Genomic DNA, 19,966 nt, shown 5'->3' on the forward strand with positions numbered 1-19,966 from the left:
TCTTTTTCCATCAAGAAAATACCACATCACCATGGAGAATTGGTACATGTCAATAAAAAAAATGTGTATGTTAAGAATTGAACTCTGGTCCAGAGAAAATAAATAAGAAGTCATACCAACTTTGCTATTTAATACTTTTGTTTATCAATTCTTCTCAAATATTGTTAATATATGGCTCAAGGATTATTATTTTTTTATTTTTTTTGTACAAATTTAATTTCTTCAACTAAATCTATAATAAAAGTTTTTATGGTTATCATAATACATAAAGCAATAATACAAAATGAAGAATATTAAACGTATAGATGCAGGGCATCGCCCGGGCCAAATAATAGTGTAACCATTAAAAAGTGATGGATAGACAATTTATTTTTTATTTATTTTTTTATTTTTTTGCAAGTGATGAATTGAAAATCTATATCTATATATTATACTAAAAGACAAGCGCCTCAATGTGAGACTGACAAATGTCTCTTTATGATTCGCTGTCTTTTTTAAATTTTTAATTTTTTTATTATACATTTATGTTTCCATATTAAAAAAATATTCTAAATAACTACATAAACTATTATAGTAAAGTCTAGCAATATTATTTCTAAAATATATAGTGTTAGGATTATTTTTGGGAATTGCCTTTATTAATAGCATACTAGCATAGAGTGATATTTCTTTGCTCATTAGTTATAATGTAATCAGTTACTATAATAGATGGTCGTGAAAATGGTAGTGCATCTATTATAGTAAAGTCTAGCAATATTATTGTGACATAATGAACAAAGGAAAGAATTATACAAGTATTTCATATTACATAATACGAGCATAATGGTAAGAACATATATTATAGTAAGGTCTAGAAATATTATTTCTCAAATAAATAAATAAAAAGTCTACAAATATAATGGTAGCATGATACGGTAAAAATAAAATATTCAAAAAATACATTAATAATAAAATATTCTTAAAATATTCAATTCAAATCATAGTATTCAAATAATAAAATAAGATACAATAATTTTTTTTTTTTTTTGTATTATCATCTATATAAATAATAGCCATAGTCATAACATATATGTCTTTATATTTTTCATTTCAAGGCCATATTATATATCTATATTATGGAAAGATTAATATATTGTTCTTCAATATGAAATTCACTATGATATTTGACCATACCCCTCTTAAAGAATCATGGTGAATAAAATAATTTTACTTTGATTAAAAAAATATATATCTAATAATTTAATTTTAGATTAATGTAGAGTCTATGAATTGTTAATATACAATTTATTGAAACTTTTTTAGGGGGAATACAATTTATTGAAATTAAATTAACTTAGATTAAAAATATATATCTAATGTAACTTTTTCTTAAAAAAGAGTTAAAAAATATTTTCCTAACAATAATTATGCCAAAAATTTACGCATATATAATAATTAAAGATTTCGCACACTTTTAAAATATTATTTTTCTATAACCATTAATTTTTCATATTTCCTTACTAATTTAATGCTAATATTCAAAATTTAAATAATTATAGTATAAGAATACATATCCATAAAAAAAATATATTTACATACATGATTGGGTAGTTGATGAAATTTGTCTTTTATTCTAAAAAATCTTAATAAATATCTTTCATTCGTATAAAAATTTACCAAATCCATATCTATATATTTGTGTTGTATATTCTATCAGTTATTGATTGGTTGTATGGATATTATGTTCTCTGTAATTGTTTTTGACACAATGATTTGCTTAGGAAAAATGTATATAGTGGTGGGTCAAATATAAGGTAAGTAATTATTGTGTCTAAAATTTGGTGAATACAACGAGTAAAACAAATATTCGATTGTATAGCTGCTTATGTTAAGAAAATTTTAGTTTATATCTATGGGAGGTAGGAAAGATTTAGTTTATATCTCTTATAATTATGTGAGTATTATTCATTTGTTTTTCAAATAAATAAATAACATTATATAAAAAAAAAGAAATAAAATAAATCCAAATGACAAAATTAATTTGTTAGTAAAAATGAACCCTTTATTACTAATTGAATTATGTTAGTTTTTTTCCCTATGGGATTAATAATACCTTATTCAAAAAATCAATAAGTTGATTTATAAATCGTGCATCGCACGGGCCCTATGCTAGTTGAGTACTAAAGTTGAATTCTTAATAAATTTAAATAAAAATAAAAACAAGGATATATTGAGATTATGTCATTGACACATTGACCAATACATGTATTGTCTCTAACCATGGCTTTCACTTTTTAGTTTGGGTTTTTCTACATGGTACCCCCGAGTTATTGAGTTTTCTACATTGTATCCTTCTAAATCCTAATTTCTATAAGGTGCCCCTGAGTTTTTGGGTTTTTCTACATGGTACCCTTGAGTTGTAAATTAAATGACTCTAACTTAATTTGACTCAAACCGACACCATCTAAATGATCTATTTACCACTTCTATATTTATATTAGATGGAGGAATCACCAATCTTCATTATTTGCTATTTAGTGGAACTTTTGTATGATCATTTGAGATGGAAGGTAAGAACTTTTTTTTGCTCATACTTTAACTAAAAGAGCTTGTTTTAGAGGGACTCAAGTTGTCTTTTTTTTTTTTTTTTTTTTTTTTTTTTTTTTTTTTTTTAGCAATAAACATGTTAGTTGTGTATTTGATGGTGCTAAATAAGTCGTTTAGGTGGTGTGGGTTTGAGTCAAATTAATTTAGAGCCATTTATATTACTACTCAAGGGTACCCTATAGAACAATCTAAAAACTCAAGGGTATAATGTAAAATAAACTAATAACTCAAGGTCACCTTGTAGAAATCTGAATTTAAAAGGGTACAAGGTAGAAAACTCAAAAATTCAAGGGTATCATGCAGAAAAACCCTTTTAGTTTTTAACCTCAGCCCAATTCACCGTTGAAATCCTCTCTCATCAAGCCTATATAAACCAAAGTATTGCTAACATTTTAAACACCCATCCTCTGCTTTTATTTGGACATAAAGATCCAACATCATGGGTACTATCTTACATTATTTTATGTTTTTATCCTCTCTTTTTCTGCTAACTTTACTACTTTCACAAAATACAGCTAAAGCCCAAAACTTCTCCAAGTTAGGGAACAATTTTACTACTTCTGTAAATCATGAATTAGCATCAAATAGAGGAAGATGCAACCTTTTTCTAGGAAAATGGGTGTTTGATTCTTCTTATCCACCGTATCTTTCTTCTAATTGCCCTTTCATAGACCTTGAATTTAATTGTCATACTAGACCTGATAAAATGTTCCAGAGGTATAGATGGCAACCTTATAATTGCAATTTAAAAAGGTACCTTTCTTCTCCCTTTCTTTTTTTTTTCTTCAACTCTCGTGTTTGATAGAGAATAAAAACCAATCCCGAACTTCAACCATTTGGTTGAGTTTCAACTGTCCCATACTGATGTAGATAGAATTCGATCCCATATTTCAAGTATGAATGATACTAATGTGATTGTTTTAATGTTTGTAGGTTCAATGGACTATATTTACTAAGGAAATGGAGGGGAAAGAAGATAATGTTTGTAGGTGACTCACTAAGTTTGAATCAATTTGAATCATTGGCTTGTATGATTCATTCTTGGGTTCCAAATACAAAGACTTCATACATTAGAGGAGGTGCTTTACGTTCTCTAACTTTTCAGGTACACTGACTGTTCATTCCCCTGCTTTTTATTATCATTATTATTATTATTTTTAACGAAGTAGGCTAGTAGTAATTTATTGCTCCTTGTGTTATGGTGTACAACTGTTAGACTAATTATGGAGTAGGGACCAAATTTATCTTTTTTTTTTTTGACACAAGGGACCAAATTTATCAATCATTCTTGTACGGTGCAAATTTTTTTACTGTTGAGATTACTTAAGCTAATTTTAATGAAATTTACTAAGAAAATTAATAAGAGTTTTACAACTATGGAAGTAGATACTATTTTTTTTAGGAAAAATGGAAAAAGATACTACTAGTAGATTGAATAAATTTATTATTACTACATACAATTAATCACTTTTTTTTTTTTTCCAAACAACCCGTATTTATCAATTTATAGGTAGGGGTGCTACAATTTCTTTGGGTGGTCCAAAATATCTACCAATATCCAATCTTGTTGGAGCAATTTTTTAATTTTTTTAAACTTAAAAGTAGGTGTATAAAATAGGAAGTTCGTTATAATACTATGGACCTATCGTTGTATAAGTGAGGTTGTATAATTAAACAATTTTTCAACTCATTACTTGGTAAAATACATATTGTTATTTAACAATAATGATGACTTTGTAAGTATTTAGAACACTGAAAAATAAGTTGGGATTCTTGTGAGAGGTTGCACCGTTGTAGGCAACAATATATACTAAGGAGGAATAGTTGTGTAATAGGCTAGTGGAATCTTTAGTTTAAAAGGGTTGATGATTTCAACATGTCATTTATGGGGTTTAATGCATGTGTGCATAGGTCATTTGACTAATTTCCATCTTTCCAGCTATTTGGAAAAGAAAAAAAAGTATGCATGCCTTTTAATCTTTGGCATTTTTGATGTGTTTTTTGACAATTTAATTTGTTTTATTTTACTGATGCATGATTGCATCAAGAAGTACCCTATGTATATGCCTTCTTTTTAACTTTTCGTTTGAAGTTTATGTAAACTTAGGTTTAGGCTTTTTATATTGTATGGTCAAGTTTTCATGTAATAAGGAATAAGGAAATTCCTCGCATCTCAGTTTTTACTTAGTTTTATTTGGTTAGTTTGATTAGAAATGATATGAGGGCCCCCTCTAGTCTATAGACTAAGGTACTTGAACAGATCACTTATTGAAGATAAGGTAGGAATGGTAGGATTGCCTATTCTTTGTCCTCCATAAATGGCTGACCTTACATAATAGATTCTATGTTTGGTACATAGATTCTTAAACCCGAACCCAATTGTTACCTTTACATGATATCTTAATAATCTAAATATGAGAAGATATTAATTATGAGGGACAATTACTCCTCAATGTCCTCAACTCATACTAACGGTATAACAAGTTTCGACTTGATAAATTTAGAACCACTAATAGAAGTAGTTCGAAAATAAATGAAATTTACTTCTTCTTCTTCTTTTTTTTTTTTTTTTTTTTTTTTTTTTTTTTTTTTTTTTTTTTTTTTTTTTGAAACCAACTAAATTTAGTTCCAAGTAAGTTTAAATTCAAATCATTATGTTTAAAATCTTTAGATACCGTAATGTTCAACCTTACATTAATGAGAGATAGTAAAAGTAATGACTAACGAAATCCAACTTATACATACAACAAATTAAGATGAGTCAAATAATTCATTTAAAGAGAACACTCCAATTGAAAGGGGGAATAACCGAATAATGAAAGCATTCCGATTAATATGAAACCTAGAAATTTCAAACCTTTCCGTACTTTACGCGACACCCCAAAAAATACTTTTTTGTTATTTTTTTGGTTTGTTGTGCGCGTTGTATTTGGCGGGAAAGAAATAAGGACTTAGGTGCAAGGTGTGCATATTTTTCTACAAAAAAACATAAAAATCTTTATTAAAAAAAAAAAAATAGTGGAGTTTGGGACCTCCAATGCTTGTCTTTAAGGGGATTACTTTTTCAATTAACAGTAATTTGGTTTTCTTACCACGTTTTCTGGGTGAGCTTTTGCTTTCAAATTTGTACATTCACCGCAAATAGTGGATAGCCATTGAGTTTTTATAAGTAATTGCAATAGTTTGATTTGCACTATTTGTATACTTTGTATAAAAAAAATATATTTCGTATAAAATTTAATTATAAGTACTAATTTTTAAATTTTTATGTTATGAAATTAATTCGACTCATACTATGACTAGGTCTGCATCTTGGCTGATTTGATATTAAGTTCTTAACCATACTTTACATCACATGAATTGGCAACCAACCTTATCAACATAAAATATCGATTAATAAGGGTCTGTTCTGATTTATTACGTTGAACTAAACTGCACTGAACTGATTAGAGCTGAAATGAACTGATCTAAAAATTTTATGAGAGAAGGAAATTAGAAACTAAACTGAACTGATTGGAGCTGAATTGAACCGAACTTAAAATAAGTTGAAGAGAACAGACCTTAACATGTTATTGACCCAACCCGCAGTTACCCATAATCCGATTTTATTCGACTCATCAATATTAACACTACCTGCCATTCCGTTGTTTCAATGAATACTACAAGAAGGAGGGTTGAATTGTAGTATGACACTTTAGCCAAACTTTTTGCGGAAATAAAACTAAGTAAGCTAAAGGAACTGAAAGATAGCTAAAGGAACTAAAAGTGTAAAAGAGATTTTTACGTGGAAAACTCCTTGGCCCTAATCAAGGAGGAAAATCACGACCACAAGGGATTTTAGGAAAAGAATCTTCACTAGAATAGGGCAATGACCTATTACAAACTAAAGACTCTAACTTCAAGTTCCTCAACGAGTTCAAAGCCCCGAGGAACAAGTCACCCAACTTGTTACTCTTCTCTTCTCTTTCTCTCTTCTCACTTCTCTTTCTCTTCTCACTTCTCTTTCTCTTCTCTTTCTCACAAATAGAAATTCACTCAAACTTACCAATTCCCCAATACAAGAGTTCACTCAAACCCTTATAAATTACCCAATACAAGAGTTCATTCAAACCCTTAAACATTTCCCAAATACATATGAAAGATAGATGTACGAAACTAATATGTTGGACACTTTGAGACATGTAAAGAACTTGGAACCTAAAGGAACTGACTCACCAACGTGGAAGACATAATATATTTCTCATGAAAAACTATTCCACTTAAGTGAGACATATATGGAATGACTCTCTAAAGTCAGTCAGTTTTGAAAGAATTAAAAACGTTCTATTTATAGAAGATTAGAAAACCCACTAATTGCCCATGTTCCTTATGATCAGAAGTGGTCCGAATCTTTAGGCCCACGAATAGAAAAATAATTCTGATTATAAGCAACAATAATGGGTCAATTAGTTGCTCCACGACTTTCTCAACAACTTCCTTTTTGTTAGGAAAGCAATCAGCACGTTTTGCAAATACCAGCCACAAGTTCCTTGGGGACCAAGTCCTTGTGCTAAAAAATAGGAGTTTAAAACTGACTTCTTTAAGAAGATAAGTTAAAATAACACACTCGTTCATTAATTTAACTTCACATATAGACCAAATTCATTTTGTTCCTTAACAAACAAAATCTCAACTGAACTCCTACTTTTAAGGTAACCACTTTGAAAATATTTTTCCCACGACTTTGACTACAATAAAATCAGATTTTGATTATAAAACATTGTTTTATAAAATAAAATCATTTTATAAATTAGTTTATTTGAAAACTAAATCCCTAGAAACTAGGAAAATAAGTTATCTTTTTTACTAAGAGAAAATTAAATTTTATTTTCAAAAACTTATCTTTTATAAAATAAAATCTAATAATAAATATTAATACCAAGTCAAAACTAACTTCCTATAAAGTAGGCAAACATAATGCAATGACTATTTAACATGGAAAACTAACTTCTAGTGTTGTGCAAACTCGTGTTCCTTCTATAAACGAATTCTAGACTGACTAGTAAGGAACTTACTAGTCATCAATACTAAGTTCCTTACTGACTGAAGTTCCAATGTAGTTCCTTAGGCTTGTTCCAGACAATTTCTCTTGTCCAACATACTTATATGATTCCTAGAAAAATATACTTCTATTTTTCTGTCTTCATGTTTCTCTGATGAAGCTTCTACTCCGATGCTTCTGTTCCTGTCAAGGAACTTCTCTTCTCTGGTGAAGCATTTACTCCGACACTTCTATTCCTGCAAAGGAACTTCTCTTCTCTGATGAAAATTCTACTCTGACGCTTCTACTCCCATGAAGGAACTTCTCTTTACTTGTTCCTCCTGAGGAACTGCTGCTCATTCCTTGCAAAGAACATCTTCTCATTCTTCTTAGGAACTGCATGTAAAGTCTAACAATAAGTTTGAACGTTTAGACTTCTTCTCTTTGTATTCCCCTTGAGGAACTCAAGCACGATCCATACATTGTATGTAGGGAATCATCTTCAATGATGATCTAACATGTACTCAATCATCTTCATGCTTCATGACTTGTTCATGCACATCTCAATACACATATTAGTTAGATAATCATCATTTGTTCACAATCATCAAAACCTTACAACAATTTCCCCCTTTTTGATGATGACAAACAAATGATGCTTATTACAAGATAGATAACAGAAGATGTGTATATATTCCCCCTTAATCATGCGAATTAGGAGCTATTGAACAACTCATACATGTACGATGAGGAACTACTTATAAAAGGATAATAACATGTAATTTGAAGTACATTGTATGGACGTACATCAATTTGACTTATCTTAGCTACATTATTCAATAAGCATAACTCATGAATAACTATGCAATAATCATTTCAATAAGCACATCACATAATAAGCATCACATGCACACATATTCTTCCCCCTTTTGTCATTATCAAAAATGGTATTCTTGCAAACATTTATTAATTCATTTTAATCATTTATGCATACATACATAAGGGCAAATGTCACACATATCACCATAAAAATGGTTAAACACTTGGTATTCTTGAAAGCTTAAGATACTCAATTTTCAAACTAGGATGCTGCTACACAAGTTTCCAATTCACAATCGAAAGACCTAACTTCAAAACCAATGAAGTAACTTGACAGATTAGATACAAAATCAAGCAAAGATCGATTTTGAAAGTTTGTTAGAGAAAAGGATAATGAATATTTAGCTCAAAAGATATGAAAGAAGATAATGGAAATATTTCGAGTAGAAGGAACTTGAGACAAATGTTGTGCTCTTAGTTTAGAAAGTTTGAGATAAGGTTCTTAACAATCATAAGAGTTTAATTTCCTTCATCTCACACTCTTGAATGTTCAACGAAACACAATATACACACATAATTACCTTGGTATATATGTACTTACGAAGTTCCTTTCACTTCAACCACTAACCTTTCTTAAGGAACATGTTCATAAGTAAAACTTGAATATTCATGATCAAGTTCTTTCAATATCTCCTTATGTTCCTTAGCTTTCTCAAGATTCATGAATAAAATCCTTCATCATCTAAAGATTCAATAATCACCTTTTTTTTTTGGGTCACTTTTAAAATTTTCTTTTACAGTAATGAAGATAGAACTTACTCATATACTATTAAGTTCCACACCAAATATATGAACCACTTTAATTGGTTCCTCCTTTATTTCACCTTAGTTCCTTATCATTCTTTTTCATCTTGGAATTTATTATAGAAATTCCTCAAGCTGATTCTTCCTCCAAGACATCAAATGATAAATCATATGCACTTCAGTCCTTTCACAACTTCCCCCTCAACATGTATTCATCCAACTTTTCATGTATCATTGAACCATAAAAAGGGATGAATTTAACTTAGAGCACATGGGTTATGTGAAAATAGAGTGGGAGGATATGAATGAGCTAAGGAAAACATAATGAATAAGGATCTTCGAAATTATGTATATGTAAGATACGAAAATAATAAACACAAACCATAACACAACACGGACACACAACATAATGTTGTAGAATAATGTTGTTTTCGAAGAAGAATGGTGTGGATAATTTGAAAGTTGGCAAAAAGATAGGTTCGTTCCCTCTACAATATATAACCATATGAGAATAGTTTGGGAATGTACCTGTCCTGAAAGTTTCTTCCATTGTTCCTTTGACGACTTAGGATTTTTGTATTTGACAACATCCATAATTCTCAACGAGACCTTTGACACTCTTAGGCAAGTGAATATGTCTTTTACAACACAATAATTAAGGGTGACACATTACACTTAAGCGTATGTATGTATTTTACTTCATTTATAATGTGCACAAGAAACCACACTTAACAATTATAAGAAAGAAATATGTATAGATGCTCATGCCATACTTCAACATATTTTATTCCTTAAAACAGTCCATACTTTACTAATTAGGTGAAAGCATAAGAAAGAGATTCCACATATTCAAACATCATATTGCAAGTTCCTTAATAAATACAACACTCAATTCAAACATCAACTATGCAATATCGTGAATATAAGAGGACATACCTCAAGAACTATGCAATATCGTGAATATAAGAGGACATACCTCAAGTTATATTTCACCATGTATCACAATAATTTTGCACTGGACCGAAATTTGATGGCTAAGTTACGAGTTCCTCAAGGATTTGTTCCATCCTCTTGATGCACTCACATCCGATGCGAACAATCACTTTTGACTTGAAACTCATTAAGTGACTTTGATGTCACTGGCCATCTTTCTTTGAAAGTTCCTTGTCGTATTTTTGTCGATTAGACCACCATGCCTTTCTCTTATTTTGGATGTTGATCCAAAGAGAAACTGAGTTCCCCATCATGCTTTTACAAGGTTAGAAATCCCTTCCAGAAAGATTCGTTTGTTGCACCAAAGATAAAAATAATATAAGTATGTACAACTAATAAATCAATAAGTTCCTCTTGAAAATAAAACAATTAATTTTCACATTAGCTTCAAGAGGGAACTTGAATAATCTCCTATGCCATTGAGTATGAACATGCTTCAACACTTAAAGAGCTTTGTTAGGTTCATAAGTATGGAAAAAAGATTTAAGATTTTCAAATCCTAAAGGTTGTTCCTCATAGACATCCTTAATTAGAATATTTAGAAAATTCATATTAGGCATCTATTACAAACAACTTGATTCCCATGTAAGTAGCAAAATAAAATATATGCAATCAACTCATTATCTAGCTATAAAAATATGAACCTGGCAAAGTTCCTTGATGTAGGAACTATGCTCATATCTATTCATAAACACTTATCAAATGATTTTTGGTATTCCTGAATAAGTTCATGGTTGTGCACCTTAGCTAATTCATTTACACCTTGTTGGAAGGTTTCATGTGTTCCTTGGTCAAGATATGCTCTAAATTCCTTCAAGGAACTAACACTTTATGATACGTTAGAGCTTAAGGAACTACAGGACAATGTAGCTGATTGATGCTACTTTATAGAGTGACATACTTATGTAGAAATTCCACTAGTTTCAAAGGAACTAATGAGTTCTACACTAAATTCTCTTAAACTTGCATGCTGAGAATAAACATGTTAGATTCATAAAATTTATAGTCACTCAATGCACATTAATACCTTGTTGTAACATGTACATGTTTCACACGTGGAGGTGCACCATAAGAACACCACCTTACTACTTCTATTATCAAACTTCCCTTTTCAAATGAAGGGTGTCTTGATTCTTAAAGGTCTAACCATTTCATTGTATATGATGTAACAAGTAGCATTGATAACTTTGTAGTGATTTCAACATTGAGAGCTTGTAATCAACACTTTATTCCTGCACGAATCATTAAACTTCAAAGGAACTTGGTTCCATGGTTAGATCTTTAATATAACACTTGGTTACTGCTTAATCACTTAATCCCTCATAGAAAAGATAACAAAAATATAATCTTTGTTACATTCTAAGGTAAGTGATTGAATAACAATTATCAAATATAACCAAGACATATCTCTTTCAATCCCAACTTTAAATACTCAAGGATTCACATAAATCCAATTGAATGAGGTCCAACAGGTTTGTGTTCCTTATCATTATTTATCTTGAAAGAAGATTAATTAGACAAAATCACTGACTTTTCATACTTCAAAAACTTATGGTAAGGAACTTGATATAAGATAAAGTAACAACCAAGTTCCTTAACGTTTATCAAGTATGGAAAACCAACAAGTCAAATATATGTTTGAAACACAAAAGAATTCATTTTCAATAAATCCTTGAAATGTCAGGTTATTGTAAGGAACCAAATTGTGACTTTCATACATAGTATAAGTTCCTTCTTCGATTCCCTTTCAATATGATACTTCTAGTTTTATAGATGATGAACTATTATTGGTAAAACAAATAAATTTACAAAACTTTGAAAACATCGTAATGTGCTTCATGATCTCGAAAGAATGTTCACAATGGAGAAGGAACTTAACTTACCAACCTTTTAAGTTACTCCCAAAAGTTGAACTGAAGTTCCTCCATCGTAGGCCACTAGTGAGAAAATTTTTGTCAAGCCTTCTATCACATGTTAAGAGCACCCGCTGTCGAGATACCACGAGTTGTTCCCCCTCACTAGATATCGTCTTCTTTTCCATATTCCTCTTAATCTCAAACTGGAACATGTTCCTTTGGTCCTTTTGGACCATTCCACATTCTCTTGGGTTCTTTTATTATGAGGAATTGAATGAGTTGATTTGATCTTCAATGTTTTAATACCATATCAACCATGGATCCTCATATCTTTCTCATAAGCATAAGACCTGTAATTCAAGAACCCAGTTGAATGATTTTGTGCAATCTTCAAGGATAGTAGGTTAGTGAATAGAGACAAGAAATAAAAAAACTCAAATCATAAAGTTCCAACTAAGTATACTCCCTTAAGAATGTCCTCCCATATTTAAGACTAGCAGTAGACTTTTATACTTCCAATACTTTGCTTAGAAGTCATTATATAGCACCAACATCCTTCGTAGAGAATTGAAAAAGGAATTTATGATTTATTTTTGGAAATCAAAATCAACAGGAACTTGAACCGAAACTTGTATATTATATATCGAGAAAACTTAATGTAAAGTTGTGTTACTTCCATGTTGTGGGTTCCTTCCTACGTTCTTAAATTCACCAAGTTCCTTCAGATCAACGTCTAAAGTTCCTTGATCCAAAAACTTTCTTTTTATGCATTTATTCACATCAGGTATCAACCTACAAGACCCTCATTATTAACTTGCACAAAACTTGAAGAGAAGTTATGAAACCATAGTGAATCTACTTCTCTATCATAATCTATCACAATTATGCAATTGAAATATCGAAAGTAGCTTAGCGTAATTAAGTAAAAGATTAAATAAAACAAAAGTCAAACAAATACTAACAAAAACTACTTATAAGAAAATGTAAAACTATCTTACCCATTAGCATGTGTAAAAAGTTTTACTTTCACATACCTCTTATAAAGACGTATATTAAGAGGAACTTGTATATGTGCCTTAATATACAAGCGACCATCCTACGTGGTTGCTTCCTCTTATATTGAGTCTGCAAAATCCGATTGCCTCTTGATCTTTGGAACCCAAAATAAATTAGGTTCCTTCCAATTAGTAATAATAGTCAAAATTAAGAAAACTACTCCTACTAACAAGGAACAACATGTATCTATACAATAGATATTCAATATACACGAGATACATGAAGAGATATTATTTCTCTAACACTACTCAAAATTTTCGTGTATTACCAAGTCGGAAAAATAAAGTTCCTTTTGATAGGAATCCAAGTTTTTCGTTCCACAAGATGTGTTCCTTAAACTACTTCTAATCAATCAATTCTTTGTGAATAAAATTCAAAATTGAAATCTAACATACTGACTTTTAAACATACTAAAAATCAGAATAAATGTTTATCCAAAGTTGATAAAAGAATTCAAAAGAATTAACATGACATCAAGCAAAAATACAATGAGGAACATGCTTACACCAATGTATGCCTACAATGAAGAAATCAAAGACAGAATACTTACCTTAAAAGTATGAGTCTTTGAATACCTTTCACTTCTCCAGAAAAAAGTTAATCTTCATCTGCTTCTAGGAACAACGTAGGGTAGAGTTCCTTCCTTGAATTTTCTTGTACGTACTCATCTTAGCCAAGACCTTGCTCGTCAGGGTTGCCTGCTTAATCAAGAGCTCCGGCTCTGATACCAATTGTTGTTTCAATGAATACTACAAGAAGGGGGGTTGGATTGTAGTATGACAGTTTAGTCAAACTTTTTGCGGAAATAAAACTAAGTAAGCTAAAGGAACTAAAAGTGTAAGAAAGATTTTTACGTGGAAAACTCCTTGGCCCTAATCAAAGAGGAAAACCACGACCACAAGGGATTTTAGGAAAAGAATCTTCACTAGAATAGGGCAATGACCTATTACAAACTAAAGACTCTAACTTCAAGTTCCTCAACGAGTTCAAAGCCCCGAGGAACAAGTCACCCAACTTGTTACTCTTCTCTTCTCTTTCTCTCTTCTCACTTCTCTTTCTCTTCTCACTTCTCTTTCTCTTCTCTTTCTCACAAATAGAAATTCACTCAAACTTACCAATTCCCCAATACAAGAGTTCACTCAAACCCTTACAAATTACCCAATACAAGAGTTCATTCAAACCCTTAAACATTTCTCAAATACATATGAAAGATAGATGTACGAAACTAATATGTTGGACACTTTGAGACATGTAAAGAACTTGGAACCTAAAGGAACCGACTCACCAACATGGAAGACATAATATATTTCTCATGAAAAACTATTCCACTTAAGTGAGACATATATGGAATGACTCTCTAAAGTCAGACAGTTTTGAAAGAATTAAAAACGTTCTATTTATAGAAGATTAGAAAACCCACTAATTGCCCATGTTCCTTATGATCAGAAGTGGTCCAAATCTTTAGGCCCACGAATAGAAAACTAATTCTGATTATAAGCAACAATAATGGGTCAATTAGTTGCTCCACGACTTTCTCAACAACTTCCTTTTTGTTAGGAAAGCAATCAGCACGTTTTGCAAATACCAGCCACAAGTTCCTTGGGGACCAAGTCCTTGTGCTAAAAAATAGGAGTTTAAAACTGACTTCTTTAAGAAGATAAGTTAAAATAACACACTCGTTCATTAATTTAACTTCACATATAGACCAAATTCATTTTGTTCCTTAACAAACAAAATCTCAACTGAACTCCTACTTTTAAGGTAACCACTTTGAAAATATTTTTCCCACGACTTTGACTACAATAAAATCAGATTTTGATTATAAAACATTGTTTTATAAAATAAAATCATTTTATAAATTAGTTTATTTGAAAACTAAATCCCTAGAAACTAGGAAAATAAGTTATCTTTTTTACTAAGAGAAAATTAAATTTTATTTTCAAAAACTTATCTTTTATAAAATAAAATCTAATAATAAATATTAATACCAAGTCAAAACTAACTTCCTATAAAGTAGGCAAACATAATGCAATGACTATTTAACATGGAAAACTGACTTCTAGTGTTGTGCAAACTCGTGTTCCTTCTATAAACGAATTCTAGACTGACTAATAAGGAACTTACTAGTCATCAACACTAAGTTCCTTACTGACTGAAGTTCCAATGTAGTTCCTTAGGCTTGTTCCAGACAATTTCTCTTGTCCAACATACTTATATGATTCCTAGAAAAATATACTCCTATTTTTCTGTCTTCATGTTTCTCTGATGAAGCTTCTACTCCGATGCTTCTGTTCCTGTCAAGGAACTTCTCTTCTCTGGTGAAGCATTTACTTCGACACTTTTGTTCCTGCAAAGGAACTTCTCTTCTCTGATGAAAATTCTACTCTGAAGCTTGTACTCCCATGAAGGAACTTCTCTTTACTTGTTCCTCCTGAGGAACTGCTGCTCATTCCTTGCAAAGAACATCTTCTCATTCTTCTTAGGAACTGCATGTAAAGTCTAACAATAAGTTTGAACGTTTAGACTTCTTCTCTTTGTGTTCATACATTGTATGTAGGGAATCATGTTCAATGATGATCTAACATGTACTCAATCATCTTCATGCTTCATGACTTGTTCATGCACATCTCAATACACATATTAGTTAGATAATCATCATTTGTTCACAATCATCAAAACCTTACAACACATTCACCAGACTAAAACCAATGTATAACTAGATGTTAATTTTACCTATTCATTACCCAATTGAAACTGGTTCAACAAGAATTAATCTTGAGTTTAATTTGATTACAACAATAAAATTGTAGATTGTTTTATTAATATATGCTTTAATTTTGTCTTAGCAACATATTAATCTTGGGTACATTTTGCTCATATCATATACCTCCTGCTCATAATTATACAAGTTAAAGAGCATATTCATTACTCTTGAACAAATTAAGGAAGGCCTAACTATATAGATTCGAATTTGATCCTATTTAAACTTAACCTAGAGCCAAAATTAAGGGCATGTTCTCATATGTTTATTTTCAATTCAGCTCATTTCAGTTTCTAATTTCCTTTTCTTATAAAATATTCATTTTAGTTCAGTTCAGCTGAGTTCAGTTAATGAGAACAGGCCCTAAGAGTGATCCAAAATTAGCCATGAGCCTATTCCAAACATATATGACTTGATACAATCCAAATCTGGATTGATTCCAATCCAAATTCAACCTACGCATCTTACACCCAAAAGGATACATAGCCAAACATAACTAATTTACACTTTACCCAACTTGAACCTGGACCTAATTTGGATTAAGTGACTTGACATGAATTGAATTTGATCCGGCTCAGATTACTCAGATTAACAACTCTAGTAACACAGAGGGTTTGGGTGCAAGAGGGTTTGGGTGCGATAATAATGTTAGGCCCCGTTCTTTAGAGCTGCTTTGCTATGTTGAAATCTGCTCTGCTCTGCTTCAATCTGCCCTGATCTTCTTAAAAATAATACATAATACCAAGTATTAAATTATTATAATAATAATTAATATTTAATAATAATAATAAATAAATAATAATAATTAATATTTATTAATAATAATATTATTAAAAATTAATATTTAATAATAATAATAATAATAAATCATTTTTAATAATAATAATATTATTAAAAATTAATATTTAATAATAATAATAATATTAATTATTATAATAATTGATTTATTTAATAAAAAATAATATTTAAAATAATAACTAATATTTGAAGATAATACGAATTATTAATTTTTAATAATAATAAAAATAATAATTAAATAATATTTAATAATACTAATAATAATAATTATAATTAATATAATAATAATTATTAATATTTTATAATAAAATTTAATGATTATAATAATAATGCGATAATATTAATAATAGTAATAACAATAATAATAAATAAATAAATAAATAATTACTATTATAATAATAATAATAATAAAATCTGCTCTGCTCGACTCTGTTCTTTCCAGAAGCTCAAAAGAACATGGCCTTATTTGTATTTGTTCTTAACCAATATTGTTAAGCTACATTATTGAAATGGTTGGATCTTAATTATTTAGGAATTAAATTATGTTACAACTTTATTATAATTCTTAGATTATCGGGCCATAGTCTTTTCCACATTGAAAGTTTTGTTTCCACAATAAAAGTATAAATTAACAAACTATGAGCAAATGTACAAATTGAACCACATACTTGCAATGAAGACATTGAAAACATTAGAAAAATAGCCGGATTGATGACCTGGCGCGAATCAAAATGTTCAGACTTGAGATTTAAACACTTGACTATGTCAGTGGACCACTATAGTCTGTCGTATAAGTTTATATGTAAACTAGTTTTGTGACCCGTGCGATGCTCGGGTTGTTTATGAACTTTTAAGATAAAAGTATATTATGATTCAATTTAATTGAAAATAGAATTCTAAATTACATTTTTTTTTGCTAAAAGTCTATCTATATTTATCCAACGTGGTACGACACTTGGTGCGTGAAAAATTAAAACACTAAATGATGTTGTCTTGTGACCTAATTATAAGTTTATTATTTGGTATTTTATCGAAAATAAAACTCTAAACTAATAATCTTATTCTAAATTAACTTTCTATCTTATGAATCTATCCAAATATATCTAAGGTGGTGCGACACTTGGCGATTTTTATATATGAAGTCTATTAAAATCTATCCAAGAAGGCCTGACATTTGGCGAAAAATTGGAACGCCAAGTGTGGCTATCTCGTCGCCTGGCTAAAAGTTTAGCTTTATATATTAGTTATATGATACATAAATAAATCAATAAAAATAAAGATAATGCAGAAAATCTATGGAGTGAATTAAGACAATCACATGTAAAATCTCAACAAAATTGTGCAGTTTTTGCACGGCAAAATTTGTGTCAAAAAAATGACCACTCATTTGGCAGTTGATAATTTACAAGCTAATATCTACCAAGCTCTCATCCATTTGTTTTGATTTCCATTATTGATTGAGATGGTCTAAAAGGAATAGTGATTTTTCAATAGGTTTTAAAGACTTTTAAGCCCAATATGGTCTACCATTTTCTTTTATTTTTTGTCTATTATAGGACTATTCAAATTGTGTTTGTTTCCAACCAATTTAGTTTAGGTGGTCACCCTTTTAGTTCATCAAATTTGAATACGATCATGTTTAGATCTGTAGCCGAATAGTGTATCATGAATGAATCAATTTTATTTCGTAAATAGAGTAACTCAATCTAAATTAATAATGTTTGTGGTAATTCGAGTTAGACTATATATATATATATATATATTTTATTGTGGCCCATGTATTAAAACTCTTGCTAGGCTTTTAATTACTTAGTACTATACGAGTATTTATTTAATTTTTGCATTTGTTTTGTCTCCATCATGGTTTGAGAAGAAACGAACAAACAAATAGGCTACATTATTGAAAAATGAATGATTCTTTTGCTGGTTATTTCAACTGTGACAATAAAACAACTTTTATGTCGGTTGCATATAGACAATTATAATTGTCGAAATGTTAGACTTGGGGGGTTGTGATTGGCTTCGGTGATTATATAATTCCCACAAAAAATGCATGATTTCCTTACCTTATCCTTATACCACATAATTAGAATGCCTTGAGGAGTAGTATTAAATCAAGAGGACCTGAACTTTTGAGATAAGTTAAATTAAGTTTCTCAACTTTTAAAAGTTGTAAGACTTCAATATGAACGAAAGTTACCTTTTGGCAACTAGATGTTAAATTATTTTAGCTGTGAAATTAGAAAACTGAAAAGTCGTCCATTACATTTGTATATTTGATTGTTCAAATTTAAAAAAAGAAAAAATTGTATGAGATGAACTAACACTTTTTTCAAATCATATCATATACTAATTACAAGTCCATGGATAAAACCGCGTGGTATCTTATGTATTACTTCGCATTTATTTAATTGTAAGAAAAACTAGCAAGTCTTTAGGCAATTAAGCCTACTCGTAGCATAAAAATTCAACTACACTGATAGTGGAAGAGAAGAGTTATTACACTAGTTAACAACTAAAGGCAAAGAGATTAACTAATTAGATTCAGGCATAGTGGCTAAGACCGAGGGCCTGTGTATTGATAGGCCAAAACTTCAAGACCCCTCATCCCATTTTGTCTTGTCCTTGTGGTTCATCGGCATTAATTAAAAAAAAAGTGTAAAGAGACTAGATGACACGAGAATGTAGTTGCACACATAAATTTTAAGCATTGACTATGTCCAATTGCATAGATGTTTCGAAAATCTGTTAATAATTAAATAACTGCGATTATGAGAATTGAAATAACTGCGATTATGAGAATTGAGAAGGGTGCCAAAAAGTAAAACTTGAACTAAAACTTGTTTCTCATTGAATCTTTGTTTAGGGAAATAGAATTACACAAAATGTGGTTATAACATGATTTAGTCAGTCTGCAACTTCCTGGCTCATTTGTCGTAAGAAATATCTGTGACCTGAGATTGGTAGATTAGGTGGGTCCTGAAAGATTACACAAACAAGTCGGATATGAAATTTTCATTTTCTTTTACCAATTTAAATAATTGAAGAAAAGTTTACTTGGTCAAAACGGGGTAATAACATGAAAGGAGTAAAAACATTATACACAAGCTAATATAGAAGTAAACTGAATAACATGCTTTATATTGTGTTAACTGCTAATTCTGTTGTACAAAATACTTCAGTGCATTAATAATCCTTTTATATCACATAAATCATCATTTCAATATATGCGTAATTTTATAAATTGTAAAGGGAAATAATCTAATTACTTTG

At 30.0% G+C, this 19,966-nt stretch overlaps 1 protein-coding gene across 1 annotated transcript in view; it reads left to right on the plus strand.

Moving 5' to 3' along the window:
* Positions 1–2,925: 2,925 nt before the first annotated feature.
* Positions 2,926–19,966, plus strand: part of LOC110710928 (protein trichome birefringence-like 39) — a 31,980-nt gene continuing 14,939 nt past the window's right edge. Inside the window, exons 1-2 of the mRNA XM_021889266.1 lie at positions 2,926–3,339; positions 3,520–3,691. Coding sequence (XP_021744958.1) covers positions 3,026–3,339; positions 3,520–3,691 — 486 coding nt within the window. The 5' untranslated portion in view covers positions 2,926–3,025. The remainder of the gene's footprint in view (positions 3,340–3,519; positions 3,692–19,966) is intronic.

The sequence above is a fragment of the Chenopodium quinoa genome, unplaced genomic scaffold, assembly GCF_001683475.1.
Source record: "Chenopodium quinoa cultivar QQ74 unplaced genomic scaffold, ASM168347v1, whole genome shotgun sequence".
Classification (NCBI taxonomy): Eukaryota; Viridiplantae; Streptophyta; class Magnoliopsida; order Caryophyllales; family Amaranthaceae; genus Chenopodium; species Chenopodium quinoa.